The 17,902-nt window shown below is 42.1% G+C and overlaps 1 protein-coding gene across 5 annotated transcripts in view; it reads left to right on the top strand.

The window, feature by feature from the left end:
- LOC117447326 (copine-9-like) overlaps positions 1-17,902 on the top strand; it is a 237,482-nt gene that overhangs the window by 168,777 nt on the left and 50,803 nt on the right. For 4 of the 5 annotated variants that reach the window (XM_034084027.2, XM_071203217.1, XM_034084028.2 and 1 more), the window contains 4 exons: positions 736-799; positions 1,520-1,623; positions 2,131-2,235; positions 5,072-5,113. In XM_034084027.2, coding sequence (XP_033939918.1) covers positions 736-799; positions 1,520-1,623; positions 2,131-2,235; positions 5,072-5,113 — 315 coding nt within the window. The remainder of the gene's footprint in view (positions 1-735; positions 800-1,519; positions 1,624-2,130; positions 2,236-5,071; positions 5,114-17,902) is intronic. The other variant, XM_071203218.1, reaches the window with a different exon arrangement.

Here is a 17,902-nt window from a genome sequence, read left to right as displayed (position 1 = left end):
GTATGAAACGATCAGCTAGCTGTTGCCTCGAACCCATGGATAGCCTACAGCTGTGTTGTATTAAAAAAGCATCATTAGGCTATATCTAAATATCTAAGTTGTTCGTGCCCCAGCAGTTTGTACATATATACGGGAGATAAACGTTTTTTTTTGCCCCAAATGTTCTCAACCTAGTGTCTTCCTCATGGCGGGTCGATCCAGCTCCCAGAGTCCAACTATATATCTCACACAGCTGCTAATAACAGTCAAAGGCAACACACACCCGAAAGGAGTGACATCAGTTTTGACCCTGCCTCCTACCACCTGCCTAAAGCAGACTCATGTCTGGCTTTGTCTTTGTTTTGTTTGTCTTCCCTCCCTCCCAAATGTAAAGCGTCTTTGGGTTCAAGAAAAGCGCTATAGAAATACAATATATTATTATTATTATTATTATTATGTCTGTCCACAATTCATAAAACAAAAGTGATACAGACATATCATAACACCGCATAACAGAACGGCTTCAACGGGACGGACAAAATCCCTGAGTCGTGTTGTAAGGTGGAGTGACTCGTGGAGCTACAAGGAATTATAAAGTGGATGATAAAGGCTTTCCAACTTTTTCAAGAGTTAGACTTGACCTGAAAACTATTAATGATCCCTCTCTCTCTCTCTCTCTCTCTCTCTCTCCTCTCTCTCTCCTCTCTCTCTCTCTCTCTCTCTCTCTCTCTCTCTCTCTCTCTCTCTCTCTCTCAGTGGGATACCTGGGAAGAAATGTGGAAGCATCATCTTCACAGCCGAGGAGCTCAGTAACTGCAGGGTTAGTATCAGATCTCACACAAACAAACACACACACACACACACACACACACACACACACACACACACACACACACACACACACACACACACACACACACACGGTCTTACAGTGCGCACCATGTTATTTGCAAACATGTTCATTTGAATCCATGCCAGCAATGAATTGAATACTGAAGAAGCAGTTTGCTTAAACTGAATTAGGTGTTATCTTTCACAGTGATTCTCCGTTCCGCTTGCGCCTCGACGTTATCAGTTATTATTTGTTCTCAACAAAGAGAAATGTGTGAATTTAAAGTGTCACCAACCACGTACGTTTTTATCTTAATGTTGGAGAGTTGACAGCTCTGGTAAACACACAATAACAGACACCTTACAGCAGGTGTTTCTTCTTCGCAAGTCTCAATAGCATCCACCTTCTTATCTAAATCCAGGGCTTCGGCCATTTTGAAACATACGTTGTTGCGAGCCAAAAGGTTAGAGCTGCTGCTCCAATCTTTAACAATGCACTGTAGTTTATAAGCTTAGTAACATGATTTTTTCATGTAATATTCTAATATGGAAAGTAACCATAAACTAGAGCTGTTAAAAAAGTAAAGTTGAGGACAAATATAGTTCAAGTCCTTTAAGCGTTCCAGCTAAAGTGTGAGTGAACTATTGTTTGTTGAATCTATAATTCAGTTTGTCTGAATTGAAACATGTTCTGTTTTTGTTATCTCAGGACATCGCCACCATGCAGCTGTGTGCCAACAAACTGGATAAAAAAGATTTCTTCGGCAAGTCTGACCCTTTCCTCGTCTTCTACCGGAGCAACGAGGACGGAACGTACGTGTGTGTGTGTTTAAAGACATGAAGTCCCTTGTCCTGCACTCCCTCTGTTTGTCCTTCAGCAGACGTGTATGTGCCGCTCCTCTGTCACGACTCTTCCCCGTCACTGGCAGATACTGAAACCTGCGCACAGAGCTCTCTGTGTGATCCAGACCCAGGAGGCGTCTGAGAGCCTGTTGCCCATCAGATGGAAGAAGAGTTAATAGATGTTCTTGACACTGAGACAGAATGCTCCAATCTGTACTTGGTGGATCCCTTAGTATTTTAAATCTTCAGTCAGGGATCAAAACCCTCCGTGAGCCTGTTGTGTTTCTGCTGACCAAGATTTGATGCATTTGAAATGTTTTCCAAGAGAAATGTGGGTTTCTGAACGAGCTACCTTTCAATACTCACTCAGAAAGGCACATTATTAGTAATACACATGTACACACATATGATCGTTCTGGTTCCATTTAACCTGTATATTTATTTACAGATTGTTGGGCTTTCTCTGTTTGTCTCCAGGTTCACGATCTGCCATAAGACTGAGGTGATCAAGAACAATCTGAACCCTGTCTGGCAGCCGTTCACCATCCCTGTGCGAGCGCTCTGTAACGGAGACTATGACAGGTGAGGCCACAGCACAGGGGTCAGGGGTCAGATGTTATTACCATCCACTACTACCTGTGGTTCTTGTTGTGTTACCTGATGTTCATCCTCTTGGTTTCAAGCATATTTAACACTCCCTCTTGGCATCAAATGTTGTTCATATTGTGTTAGTCATGGACATGTCTGGAACATGGAGTCGAAACACAATGAGACACTGGAGAGCTGGAACTTTTTGGCAAACACTGAAGATTTATTGGAATTTACGGCCGGAGAACTGACAAAGGCACTTGCTGCAGACAGGAAGTGACACAGCTCCTTCCCACCAATTCTGAAGATTCCTCCCCAGTCCCATGTACTTGGCTGGTTCTGAGAGAAGAGTCAACATTCTGCATGGCAAGACATAACAAACATACCACTATAACCTCTATCAGACAGACAGGAGATCACTCTTTGACAGAGGGTGAACGCAGTGCAGCCATGAAGTCGCCCAGAGCAGGATGAGGAGAGAAGAGAGGAGATGAGGAGGGAGAGAGAGAGAGAGACCGGAGAGAGAGCAGAGAGCGAGAGATGCCGAATGACGAGAGGAACTGAGAGACGAGAGATGAGAGAGTGAGAAGATGAAGATGGAGATGACGAGAGGAGAACGGAAGACGAGAGCACGATAGATGACCGAGAGAGGCACGTCCGGAGAGAGGGAGAGCGATCAGAAGAGAGAGAGGCGAGAGGAGACGAGAGGGAGAGAGAGAGAGGATGAGGAGGGAGAGGACGAGGAGGGAGAGGATGAGGAGGGAGAGGGAGAGAGAGAGAGAGAGAGAGAGAGAGAGAGAGAGAGACCTGTGCTCAGCTGAGTAGAAAGTGATAAACTCAAAGGTATAGGCCTAGGAAAATATTTTCCTCATCAGTATTTAGTTAGGATTGGGACTGAGAATGTTAAACTGAAAAACTAGACTGCATAAGCAAGTGTTGAATTAAACTCACAGTAAAAAATATACATTTACATTTCATTAGCTGATGCATTTATCCAAAGTGACTTACATTTTGTGAAATAAGAGCCTCCTCTACTGTATGTAAGGACACTATGTATCATCAGATATTTACATCACACATGTTGATTTGTATCCTTAAGTCATTGCGAGGCAAGCTGCCCTTATATATCTCCAGACTTCTGTCCTTTTATACTTGCTTTTTTAATACCAGACGAGCAGCCAATGGGATGCTTTTAAATGTTCCTTTGATGCAGTCAGAGCTTGGTAAAGCTGCACTCTCCCACTATGCTCCCTTTTTATGGAATACGCTGCAAGTACAACTTTGTCTCGAGGCGCTTCCTACTACATGCTTTTAAAGGTATGCTACGATTAGCCCTTCATGAAACATGTAACTGTTTGACCTGATGCTATTGCTGATGTGAGTATGCTTCTTCTGTATTTATATTTGAATTGTATGTTTTTTTTGTTTAATGCCCTTGTTTTCTGTTGAAACTTGTTGTGTGCCGTGTTGGTCAGGACTCCCTGGAAGAAGAGATCTTGTATCTCAATGGCACATTCCTGGATAAATAAAGGATAAATAAAAAAATATATTAGTTGAGGCAAACTACTTAATATGGTTCATATTCACTAAATCCTTCCAAAATTGGGCCTTTAGACATAGTACATCTTTATTTTACTCAGGTGCGGAGGGATCTAGCCTTTACTTGAAACAGGCTTCTATTAGAGTCAAGTTGTTTTATTCACTCACAAATAGTTTTGGTCGTATTTAATGAAGCTTTCCACATTTGGGATTTGCTCCTGTTTGCCCTGTTAGAATATGGTGATGGCATAAAGCTGTTGATACAAACTCAATGCTTACTGTTTCTGTCTTGAATGAAATGCCCAGTAGCATTCCAATAGACAGAATCATTTAATTTAGCTTTTATTTGGAGAAACGTGTTGGATTCTGTGCTCGGCTGCTACACAGTACCACACATATTGCTGTTTTGGGGAACTGCATTTTGGGAAACTCTCCTAACTACAAATAAAACACAAATATAAAAAATGTAATACAGCTTGGCTGAGGCATAACCCACAGTCCCCTCAGTGAGTGAACCAGGACAGTAACACTTTAGGTACTTTTGAGTATTCCAAAACAAGAAACCTATATAATTGACCTCCAAACATTCCCCCTGCCATTATTTGGGCACTTCATGTATTAGTAATGTGAGAACACGTCGTCATGTTGCTTTCTTAACCATTCAAAGTTTCATGTGATCAGAGCCTGCTGAATGAAGAGGAGTTTGGAGTCCGTGCTGGTCAGAATAATGCCAGCAGTCGGCCGTGCTTCAGCCTCAGGCCAGTGCTGGTGTTATTGAGACCAACATGGAGGACATGCAGCGCCAGACTCATCTATCTGACTCACACACAAAACAAATGACACTTTTATTGCGTGGTCTGGAATGTAATTTAATAAGATTTAGATCAGATTTTCTGTACTCATCCCAATTTGGGAAAAACAAGAGGGTTCATCATCATCCTGTGATATGAACAATAAGAAAGACAGTGGTGTAAAGTAACTAAGTACATTTAATTAAGTACATTTCTAAGGTACTTGTACTTTACTTGAGTATTTCTATTTTATGTTATGCTTATACTTTGGTACTTTTACTTGAGTAACATTGCTAATGCAGGACTTTTACTTGTAACAGAGTAATACTGCACTTTGGTATTTCCACTTTTACTCAAATACAAGATCTGACTACTTCCTCTACCTCTGAAGAAAGATTGACTTTCTGTCTTACAAAAACTCTGACCTCCCTCTTCTGTCCCTCCCACGTGGTTCTCAACTCTGTCTGTCTCACCCCCCCTCCCTCCTCTCGCCCCCTCAGGACAGTCAAGGTGGACGTATACGACTGGGACAGAGACGGGAGGTAAGATCTCAGGCTTTACTTTATATTGAATTATCAGCTCTAGATTGAATCCCTCAGATAACCCTCCGTCCCCCCGGCGGTCAGACTTGTTAATAGACATACAAACTGAGGTTTGTCTCTACCCGTCTAAAGTTTGAAGGAAAAATGCACTTTAAATTCTTGTGGGATCTTTATAAATCCCCTGTCCTAGATTTCTTAATTCCTATCACGTATTCTGCAAGACAGGAAAGTAAAGATAAATGTCTTGCAGTGCTCCAGTCTGACGCAGTCATCAGGCAGTAATACCCTGTCGGTCGTTGTTATGGTTTGACAGGCAACTCTTTTGTCTTTCAGTGAGTCATGACAAGGATCTCTAACAGTATTGTGAAGATAATACATTATCAGTGACTTTAGACAAAGAAAGGTGTTTTAACGTGGAAAAGGGATGCTATGCTGGTTTGGAGGATGTATGGCAGGATGGAGGTATAAGGCAGGTTTCCGCCTCAACTGATTCCAGCCCCCCAAATAATTGGATTTAAATTGAGCTGAGATGATTGTGTGCTTGATGGGGATCATTGAGATTCATGGGAATGTAGGAGCGATTTGCCTGGGTTGATCAGGACTTGAATGGTTTGACCTGAGATGCCTAATAATCTGGCGGCTGTACCAGTGCAGAAGGAATGGCTTGAAATGTGTTCTGAATATATGCCTAGAATGCTTAGGACTTTATATAAATGCTCCCAGAACCAGAAATGAGGGGCCATTTCTCCCTGTTTCGGTGGGGGAGAGTTTTTGTTTTTTTAGATGATGCCTTGAGTCATACTTGGATGTATCAAGGTATAACATTCTTGGCATGTTAAGAGATTCCAAGTTTGTTTTGAGCTGAGTGTGAATGAAAGTGTGTGAAGTTTGGATGGTGGTGCCCGATAGACTGGGATGATGAGAAGTGTTATGTAAGGGATAATGTGCAGCGACGCGGTCGCTGAACATTATTAAGAACACATTATTAAGAACACCTTCATGCCGATGTAGATCCCTCCGCGTCGCGTCAGGCTCCTGATCAGCCTGTCGGTGTTCTTTTCCCCATAATGACCACGTCGCTGCACATTATCCCGCTTATTACACACGGCCACATTCTCAACAAAGTAACGTTATGACTCCCAATATTAATTGAAATGCTTTTATGGATTTAGAAAATGATTTTATTGATTTAAAAAATAGTTGTATTGATTTAAATTGACATGCATCCGCTAAGAAAATTAGTCCGTTGTTACCGTTTGAACTAACGTAGCAACGGCAGGAACTGCTTCGATAGCGTTTTTGAGGAGCTTTTTGATTACAGATTTGAAAACATCGCTGCTTGCTTTAAAAGTAGCACAATTCATTATGTCAAACCTTGGAAAGTATCTAGATATCCCTGCCCTGATGCCAAAGTAACTGGCAACTGAATATGTGTCGCCGTTTGATGTCTGTCTGGACCGCTGCGTAAAAAGGAGGGTTTCTGCCCGTTACTTCTCCGCTGTTTTCTTGTCCCTCTTGTCTTTTTCTTTTCTTCACTGGGGACTCATCAGCCACTAACCATTACTCCAAATTACTGTGCTCTCCAAATATATTAAAATTAATGTTAAAATCCTCCATGTTGCTATCACACGACAGCGGAAAACTAAAGACAATCAGACAGTTTGCTTGCTTTTCAAACTGTTACATTTGAAAAACAGTGAGAGCGTCTCTTGTCAGTTTGAAAAGCCAACGGTAGGACCTGCTTGCGTTTTTGAGGAGCTTTTTGATTACAGATTTGAAAACATCGCTCCTTGCTTTAAAAGTAGCACAATTCATTATGTCAAACCTTGGAAAGTATCTAGATATCCCTGCCCTGATGCCAAAGTAACTGCACACTGAATATGTGTCGCCGGTTGATGTCTATGTCTGGACCGCTGCGTAAAAAGGAGGGTTTCTGCCCGTTACTTCTCCACTGTTTTTCATGTCCCAGTTCCAAAAGCAAACTGCATGCAGTTTGCTTTTCGGCCCAACTGTATACAGTTCAATCGACCGGACTTCTTTCTGAAGATGTGAGCGTCCTTAACAACGGTCAATAAATCCTTGACAGCGGTCTGTCTGTTCGGTATTAACAACGTGTCACGTGTTCTGAATTGACCAATCAGAATCGAGTATTCATCTAAGCCATGTAATAAAGACAGATAAAGACAGGGCTAAATTGAAGCACCTCAGTTGTTTTAAACAGAGGTCGATAAAGTGCTTGGAGCAGGGCTGTTAATTATGTGTTCTCCCAAGCATAAGAGAGGTGTCCGAGCTGTGGAGATCACTGAAAGTTGCTGCTGAAAACAGTGGGACTGGTATAGGATGAACAAGGGGCAAACATCTAAAATCCCCCCTTGCTGCTTGAGAAAACTGCCCCTAGAGGATTTAATGACAATCACCTGTTGCCTTCTCCCCCTGATTGAAGTAAGTGACTGCAGATCTGATGAGGGGCAGGTCTGAGTTTTAGTACCGTGTCAAGCAGATCATGCAATAACACAACAACAATACCAAGAGTCCCTCCATTATACAAATATCAAACTTATATATGACGCTTCCCCCACCCACCTGGCATACGTAATCTAGCATGATAAATGACACAAAATGCCAAACTTTGCCATAATAACAACCTTGAAAAGAACATTGAAAACAAACATAACAAGTGTGGATCTCATATCCTTTAATTATGACCCCATCCCAATCACATTTTAGATTTGTGTCCAGCATTGAGATGTACGGTGGCCCTGAAGTGCAAGTCAAAACAGCATTTCAGGAAACGCCACAGCATTTCAGGAAACACCACAGCATTTCACAAAACACTCTGTCCAATCACAAACAAGAAGTGTTCTCCCTAAGGAATACCCTTTCCGTATAAATTGAAATGCTGTGGTGTTTTGTGAAATGTTGTGATGAAATGCTGTCCTCGGTCCTCCTAGATATATCCAGTCTCTGATAGTGTTACGTTATTATGAGAGTGCTCTCATACTTGTTTAATTCTGAAATGGTATATATTTATATAAATATATACCTATATATGTGTGTGTGTAGTATCTGTAGCCTGTCATTGTCTCATTATACCGCACTGTGGATTAATTAAAAGTAAATATTAGGGCTGTCAAACGATTACAATTTTTAATCAGATTAATCACAGCTTAAAAATTAATTAATCATGATTAATCACCATTCGAACTATGTACAAAATATGCCATTTATGTATGTATATTGTTGTGGGAATGGAAAGATAAATGAAAGCAGGTAGATATATCCATTTAACATACAGTATGTATGTTTATTATAACATTTTTCTGCATGTCAAAATGAAAGACAACCCACACACCTATCAATCATCAAACCGTGGGGTCTTAATTCATTACGTGTTGATTTCTATCAACGGGGGAGTACTTCAGGAAAGTCGACAGAGGGGGAGGGCTAGTGGAGTACTTCGTGACCACAGAGTGTGAACGTTGTGATCAGCTGTTTTAGCGCAGTTCTCCAGTGATGGGGGGGAGTCTCCCTCCGCAGCCGGTTGGCGTAGTTTTGGCACAGTTCCGTTGTACAGACCGACGTTAACAGCAGCCCTGTCTGTGCACACGGAGACCGACTCTGTCGTCCGGTGATCTAACCGCCTTCTGGAAAAGCTTCACAAGTACGTCGGTACGCAAATGCGCTTTGTGACACAAGTGACGGTACGCATTTCAGATTACGCACATAACCTGCGTACCAGTTATGTGCACCCCTGTACCAGAGCCATATTATTACTAGTATATGGCTCTGCCCTGTACTACAGCAAGAGTATTCTCCGTCGGGACTTCCTGCAACAACACCACGCCGTTATCAAAGATGTTCTATTGAGAAGACGATCACTACGTGACAAAAGTTTTCAAAACCGTGGCTACTGAAATCAATCTTACTAACTGCTGTCTGTGCAATTTACTCCGCGCGAGTTGGCAGACTTTATTTTGCTTACTTTAACATCATTTTTCATGGTGGGGCTAAGCCATTTCTTGGTATGGGTGTAGCCTACCCCAGCCATACCCTGGCGCTGCCACTGGTGGCACGGATGGGGCGGGCCATTCTGCACATGCGTTAAATGCGTTAAATATTTTAATTACCGCCGTTAACGCGATAATTTTGACAGCACTAGTAAATATATAAGTGGTCATGAACTCATCTGTCCATCAGACAGAGGGCTGCTGTGCCTCCTGCCATCATTAATGGACGTCTCTATAAAATGACCGCTCAGAGGAGAGGAGTTCTCATTTCTCTAACCGCCTGCTGCTTCCCCTCCTCTCTCCTCGGTTCCCCTCCTCGGCTCCTCCGCTCGCATCTCCTGTGGGCGGGACTAAGACACGAGGATAGGAGTCGAGGAGGGGAATTAGAGAAATTAGAAAGGGCCCAGGTCTAATCAGGTGGAAACTGACTACACCTGCAGAAAAATGACCAAGAAATGAAACAATAAATCAGTGATTTGGTGTTGTGGTAATCACGATTAAGGTTTTGTCACCAGGTTTTGAAAAAGCATGTGAGAGTAGCAAGGCTGTGGGGAGGAGGTGAGGATAGTGGAGTGAGACATTTGTTGAGATTACTTTAGTTATTCAGGATCCAGCGCAGAGCTTCTTGAGGAGGGTAAACAAAAAACAAGTAAGACTTTGTTTTCAGAGGAAGGCCACATATGCCCCTTTCACACCAACGTGGTTCCAGGGCCGGTTCGGAGCTGGAGCTTGAAAAGCACCGGTTTTTCCTGTTCACACCGCAGCGGAGCCGCCTCTAAGCTCCGGAATCCGGTTCGTTTCAAGCACCAAAAAGTTGTCGGTCTAGAAAGCAAGCACCGCATACGTCACGCTTACGTCGGAGGCGGGGGCTGGGGCATCAGTTTTAATGTTATACCATAGTAATTAATGTAACACTCTTACAGCCTTCTTACAGTGCAGACGCGTTTCTGCTTGCTCTTGCCTCTGCTTACTTTTTTATGCTGTTTTTCTATTTTTCTTTTTCTGAAAACTTCGAACAGCGGCTCCTGGACATTAACTTATCACTGGGACAGTTATTCTTCGTAAATAGACAGAGGGTTTCAGACATATTTCAATATTTTTACGACGACCTCAGTCTTACAGTGGCGTGGCCTAGCAACAGCTAAAGCCTGGTACAGCATGCTATTTAGCTTAAGCTAGTTAGCAGCAAAATGCCTCCGTTCTCTACAGATGACTTCCACAAACTTCTACAGAAGATGGCCGTGTTGGAAATGAAAATGCAATGGTTGGAAGTTAACGTGGAAGTCAATGGACTTGGTTGGAATGACACCACTTTACCAGTGTTGCAAAAGAATGGACAAAGGCATGCTAACTCAAAGCTAGTTAGCAGCTACAAGGATTCCAAAGAACAGGGGGGCTGTGTACCGGGTAATACATCTACAGGTTATAAATCTACAAGTGGTAGTCCTCCCTGGAACTCTCTGGGTGCAAAGCCGAAGAGTAAATCATTTCCATGGGATTTGGGAGGACGGATAACAGGCAGAGCCCAGCGCTCTGAAATCTGTGATGCGACCGCCTGGCCTGCATTGTTATCACCCAGGAAGAGCGCCTCTTCAACCCCTGTTCCTACTAGGAAACAGCAGTGGACAGCTGCTAAAGGGAGAATTACAAACAATCCTCCTAAACCACAGAGTGTGCCAATCCAGAACAGATACGCTCCGCTGACCGAGAGCCGGAGATCTCTTTCTGATGACCTGGATAACCTGTCCTCTTCACACAGCAGGGTAAGGACCAATAGCTACTCCAAAGTAAAAGGCTTAGAGGAAAGCTAACGACTGGGCCTGAAACTCTGATTGTGGGTGACTCTGCTGTAAGAGATGTAAAAGGTCTGTGTAGTAAGAACAACACCAAAGTACTCTGTTTTCCCAAGGATGTGGTCTCTGACTTGGCTGAGAAGATCCTGCATATTGGGGCTGAACATCAGACTTTAAAAAATGTGGTACTGCACATTGGAACAAATTATGTTGTGAAACAACAGTCAGAAGTGCTGAAAAAAGATTTGAAATGTCTGTTGGAAACTGTCAGCTCTGTAAATGCGGAGGTGTTCATCAGTGGCCCTCTACCGCCAGTCAGAAGAGGAGTGGAGAGATTCAGCCGATTGTTTGCACTGAACACGTGGCTTTCAACTGCCTGTACTTCATTTCATTTAATTTCAAACCTTTATTTATACAGATAAATCCCATTGAGATCATTGATCTCTTTTTCCAAGGTAGACCTGCTCAAGTAGTTCCACATGAAACATATAAAAACATAAACAGAACAACAAAAGGACATCATACAGCATCATTTACATAATTATCCACATAAACAGGTACCAATAGCTTCCGATTGAGTAGCATCCAACCCAGCTTTAAAAACATTTAGTGGCACCAGATTGTTCAGTTTCCATTTAATTTGCAGACTATTCCAAGACAGAGGAGCTGCGCATCTAAAAGTTGTCTTCCCTAAGACAGTCCTAGCAGTTGGCACATTTAATAAAACCACAGCATTCGATCTCAGGCACTAGCCACTTACAATTTTCCGTGAGATCAGGGAGCAGATATAAGATGGAAGTTTCCCTAACATGGCTTTGTATATAAAAATGTACCAGTGACTGAGCCTCCGTACAGTTAGTGAAAGCAAACCAGCCCTTGCATACAGGGTGCAGTGATGGGTTAATGCTTTACAGTTTGTCACAAATCTTAGTGCACTGTGATACGCAGCATCTAACTTGACCATTGGCAGGCATTCATATACATCAATCACCATAGTCCAGCACAGGTCAAAAGGTCACAGTGACTAGCCTTTTCCTGGCCTCAAGCGAGAAACAGGACTTGTTCCTGTAGAAGAAACCTAGCCTAACCCTCAGCTTTTTAAGCAGGTTATTGACATGAAGTTTAAAAGTGAGACAATCATCAAGCCAGATACCAAGGTATTTGTAACAGGTAACCACTTCAAGTTTTATTCCTTGCGTAGTTACAATATCTAAAACAGGCTCTGGTGTCTTTTTAGCTTTAGAAAAGAGCATTACCTTGGTTTTCTCAACATTTAAAAGAAGCTTTAGTTCAGAGAGCTGAGTCTGAATAATGTTAAAAACAGCCTGTAATTTAACACCAGCCTCCTTAATGGAGGGACCTGCACAGTACATCACAGTATTGTCCGCATAAAAATGTAAAGTAGTTTCATCCACATTTTCACCTAAACTGTTGATGTAGATGGAGAATAAAAGTGGACCTAAAACAGAACCTTGAGGAACACCATTAGCAATGTTTAACCACTCAGAAGACAGCCCATCAAAGTGAACACATTGGGACCTTTCAGAGAGGTAGTTTACAAACCACCCCACTGCATGGCTGGACATGCCTATACTGGCTAGCCTCTGCTTTAAAATGTGATGATCAACGGTGTCAAACGCTTTTGAAAGGTCAATAAATAGAGCTGCACAACTCTGCTTATTATCTAAAATACTCGCCACATCATTCACCACTTTCATTGTGGCAGTGATAGTGCTGTGTTGCTTTCTGAAGCCTGACTGATGTTTAGACAGGATGTCATTTGTACATAAAAACACTTTTACCTGTTCACTCACTAAGCGTTCAAGAACCTTAGCCAGAACTGACAACTTAGAGATTGGCCTATAGTTATTTAATAAGGTGGCCTCCCCTCCTTTTAGCAAAGGCAGGACATACGCTGACTTCCACAATTTTGGAATTGTGTTAGTGCTGAGGGAGAGGTTAAAAAGAGTAGTGAGAGGTGGAGCAATAAAATCTGCAGCTATCTTTAAAAAGAAGGGTTCTACGTTGTCCGGGCCAGCCGGTTTCTTAGGATCTAGCTTGGTTAAAGCTTCACGAACAACATCAACAGTAAAAGGGGTAAAACTAAAAGGGTTTTCCAACACACGTTTTTTCAGAGTCACATACTGTAGTGTTCACAGAAGCAGAGTTAGTGACAGAATCAAATAGAGAACCACAGGACACAAAATGCTCATTAAAGCAATTGAGCATAGTAGCCCTGTCCGATATAGTGCCAGAAGCTGACCATTCTGTCCATTTTATTGACAACTTTAACTTTTTCTGGGACCGCAGACATCTTTTTAAGGCAAATGGAGTTTGCCTAAACAAGTCAGGAGTGAAATTGTTTATCTCTAACGTATTCAACTGCCTACGTCATCAATCTGTTCCCTTTGCCAAGGACAAGCAAGAAGAGGAATCAAAACAAGAGAAAGACACAACACATCGCTCAGAAAACCTTGAAAATCTATCACTGCACCCGCCTGAGGAATGTTCTGATTATGGGAGACAAATGGAGGAGTCTCCACCGCCCTTCATCCCCCCTATCACCTCTGAGGATACTCTTCCTTCACCCCACAGCTCTCTCTACTCTCCGTTCACCCTCGACCACCCTCCTGCAGATCGCTGAACACACGAAGGAGATACAGAGGGTTGGCGCCGATTCCTTCCTGGAGTTCAAAGACCAAACTAAGGCGATACGCAGGGATGGCAGCATGTCCTTTACCCCCGCTCCTCAACGACGCCCATCAAAACCACCTCCCCCGTCTCCGTGCCTACGTCAACCACCTCCTCCCCCTGGACGCGCACCAACACCCCCATCACCATGCCTACCACAATCATCCGGACCAAATCGTCCTCCCCCCCCTTCAAGACTGCTGTCTCCGAAGCCTGATAAGGATGTGTGTGTACAAAATGCAACAAACTCTTACTGATATGTGCTGGGTCCAGGCTCAAGGGCGTATGGCACTCTCAACTCTTTCCAGGACATGCCGGGGCCCTGCCTGCCTGTAGCTTTGCCGATATCTGTGTTGATAGGTAACAGATTAAGAGTGGTGAATACAATTTAGCAGTGACTCCATGTCAGCCACAGCTTGTTACAAAAAACCTGACTGATAGTGTGTTTAACGAACTTAAACTAGCTTTATTAAATGTCAGGTCTTTGGCAGGTAAAACATTTTTAATCAATGATTTTATCACTGAGCACAATCTCGATTTTATGTTTTTAACGGAAACATGGATTGAACAAAATAACAGTGCAGCTGTTCTTATCGAATCAACCCCTCCCAACTTTAGTTTTATGAGTCAGGAAAGAATACATAAGAGAGGAGGTGGAGTTGCTATTTTGTTCAATGATTCCATTCAATGCAGGAAGACATTTTATGGGAACTTTGCTTCTTTTGAATATGTGGCCCTTCAGCTGAAATGCTCCTCTCGAGCTCTGTTCCTAAATATCTATAGACCACCCAAATACTGTGCAAGCTTTTTTGATGACTTTACTGAACTGCTGTCTATAGTGTGTATTGACTTTGACCGTCTAGTCATTGTTGGTGATTTTAACATCCATGTTGACAACCCCCAGGACAGAGGGGCAAAATAACTGTTTTGTGTTCTTGATAACTATGGACTGACTCAGCATGTGACGGAGCCCACGCACAATAAGAGGCACACTCTGGATTTAATAATCTAAAAGGGTCTGAATATCTCTGACTGATGTTGCATTCTCTGATCATTCCTGTGTTTTCTTTGAGAGCTCTATTTCTGTTCACAAAAATGTTCAAAAAGAGGTAACCACAAAGCGATATTTAACTGAAAATACTAGGGAAATGTTTACTCAGAATTTTTCTTCCACACTTGCCCCTGCTAACATCTCAGTAAATGAGCTAGTAGATCATTTTAATTCAAACATTTTAAATGTTATAGATGCCATTGCTCCAACTAAAGTAAATGAAGTGACTGGGAAGAAAATATCTCCATGGAGAAAGGCCATGACCGTGAGAACAGAGAAAAGAGAGTGTTGAAAAGCTGAACGCAGGTGGCGAAAAACAAATCTCCAGGTGCACTTTGAAATCTATAAAGAGAGACTTGGCCTTTATAATTTGGAATTTAAATTTGCCCGACAGTCTTTCTTCTCTGATATCATTGCCAAAAACAAAAACAACGCACGTGCCTTGTTCGCTACTGTCAACAGACTAACTAACCCCCCAGTGTCAGTAGCCTCTGAATTTCTATCCACCAGGGCGTGCAATGAATTTGCCTCCTTCTTCATTGACAAAATTCAGAAAATCAGACAAGCAGTCAGTGCCTCTGTATCAGGTACAGCAAATGTGTTGTCCCTATGTCCACCTAATATCAATTCAAACAACATGACACAATTCCATCAGATTAATGATAAAAACCTAGAGGACATTATACAACTTCTGAAATCCTCCTCCTGCTGCCTTGATAGTATTCCAACAGGGTTTTTCAAAAATGTTTTTCCTTGCATGGCCTCAGATCTACTTCATATAGTAAACACATCTCTTCACTCAGGTGTTTTTCCACAGGCCCTGAAAACTGCAGTCATTAAACCGCTCTTAAAAAAACATAATCTAGACGCTTCAGTAATAAACAATTACAGTCCCATATCAAACCTCCATTTCATTGAAAAAGTAGCCTTTCAACAGTTGAGTAATTTCTTGCATTTAAATAGCTGTTTGGATGTGTTCCAGTCAGGATTTCGTCCAAACCACAGCACTGAGACTGCTCTTGTAAAGGTCTTCAATGACATCCACTTAAACACAGACAGTGGCAGAACTTCAGTGTTAGTATTATTAGATCTCAGTGCTGCGTTTGACACTGTTAACCACAACATATTACTAGACCGACTAGAAAACTGGGTGGGACTTTCGGAAACAGTTCTAAATTGGTTTGAATCCTACTTCAAGGACAGAAACAACTTTGTTTCTATAGGTAAATACAAATCTGAGTTGACAAATATGACATGTGGGGTTCCTCAAGGCTCCATCCTGGGGCCTCTTCTCTTTAACATCTATATTCTACCACTGGCTCAGATAATGAAAAACAACAAAATAAGTTACCATAGATATGCGGATGACACACACATTTACATAATCATTTCACCAGGAGACTATGCTCCAATTCAAACACTGAGTAAGTGCATTGAACAAATCAATGACTGGATGTGTCAGAACTTTCTCCAATTAAACAAAGACACAACTGAGGTAATGGTCTTTGGAGCCAAGGCAGAACGTATAAAAGTTAGTGCTGAGCTTCAGTCTGCAATGTTCAAAACAACAGATAAAGCCAGAAATCTAGGTGTAGTCATGGACTCTGACCTGAGTTTCAACAGTCACATTAAAACAATGACTAAATCAGCATACTATCACCTACAGAACATATCTAGGATTAAAAGACTAATGTCACAGCAGGATTTGGAAAAACGTGTCCATGCTTTTATCTTCAGTAGACTGGACTACTGTAATGCAGTGGCAAACCATGTCTATCACAACTGGATCTTCTGTAGACACACACACTCCCCGCCGCCGCGCTGCCCCCCCCCCCCCCCCCCTCCGCGGCATGATAATGTCCGTCTTTTCACTGAATTGTCGTCTTGAAAAGGGTACTCACAACAACTTCGCAACAACTTCATCTTCACCTGTTGCACTTGTCATTTCAACGTTAAAAACAATGAAAAGGCATGAATTGCTTCGTCGCATTCATCTAGATCCTCTGTCTCAAGCCAGTTAACTAGCGGGCCTTCTAGAGTACCCTGGAACCGAGGAAAACTCTGAAAGAATACGCCCATTGGCTACAAATCAATATATGATTGGTTGATCCAACTGTCAGTCCAAACGTACGCTCACATTCAGTGCAACGGCCAGGGCATTCTATCAAGGATATAGAATACCTTGGTTGAAGGATATTCTACCCAGAGACCCAGAACAAGATCTGATTGGTTGCTTTCTTTTATAACACAAAACCACTGAAATGCGTAGTGCATGGTCCGAGAAGGACAAACAAATCAACGTAACACTGTAATATTACAGATCAACAACACAGATACGATTCTCATTTATTCATTTGATATACATTTTATTTATATAATTAAATCGATTTTTGTTTTTGTTTTATCTGAGTGTTCCAGGGTATTATCTGAATACCTTGAAGGCCCTGACGGTTCGCCACTGCTGTAATGGTGTCTTTACAGGTCTCACTAAAAAATCTATTAGAAAGCTGCTGCTCTGGTCCTCACTAACACTAAGAAAGTGGATCACATCACTCCTGGTCTGAAGTCTTTACACTGGCTTGCTGTGTGTCAAAGAATATATTTCAAAAATACTGCTGCTGGTTTATAAAGCACTGAATGGTTTAGGCCCAAAATACATTTCTGATCTTCTGTTAAATTATGAACCATCCAGATCTCTCAGGTCTTCAGGGACTGGTCAGATTTCTGTCCCCAGAGTCAGAACTAAACATGGTAAAGCAGCGTTCAGTTATGCTCCAAATATCTGGAACAAACTCCCAGAAACCTGCAGGTCCGCTACAACTCTTACTACTTTTAGATCCAGGCTGAAGACTTATCTTTTTGTCGCTGCTTTTAATTGAAACTGAGCCGTTGTGTTCATCAGTAAAGTGGAACTTCTGTGTGAACTATTCATATCTTAAACTGCACTGTAACTTTTTATTCATGTATTTTTTCTTTTAATGTTTCTTTTATTATCTTTTACTCTTTTTAAATGCCTTTGTCTGAATGTCTTTCATTTTAGTAAAGCACCTTGAATTGCCTTGTGTTGAAAGGTGCTATATAAATAAACTTGCCTTGCCTTGCCTGCCTTGCCTTGCCTAATGCTGCAAATCTGGGTATTTTGAGCTTGGCGCATGCAGAGGCTAACAACAGCTAGCTCTAACGCCATCGAATAGCACGTATATTTCAGTGTTGTAGTCAAGTCACCAATTCACGAGTCCAAGTCACT

The sequence above is a fragment of the Pseudochaenichthys georgianus genome, chromosome 5 (assembly GCF_902827115.2).
Source record: "Pseudochaenichthys georgianus chromosome 5, fPseGeo1.2, whole genome shotgun sequence".
Lineage (NCBI taxonomy): Eukaryota > Metazoa > Chordata > Actinopteri > Perciformes > Channichthyidae > Pseudochaenichthys > Pseudochaenichthys georgianus.
Note: the sequence above shows the minus strand (reverse complement) of the source record. Positions and strands in the feature narration are given on the sequence as shown.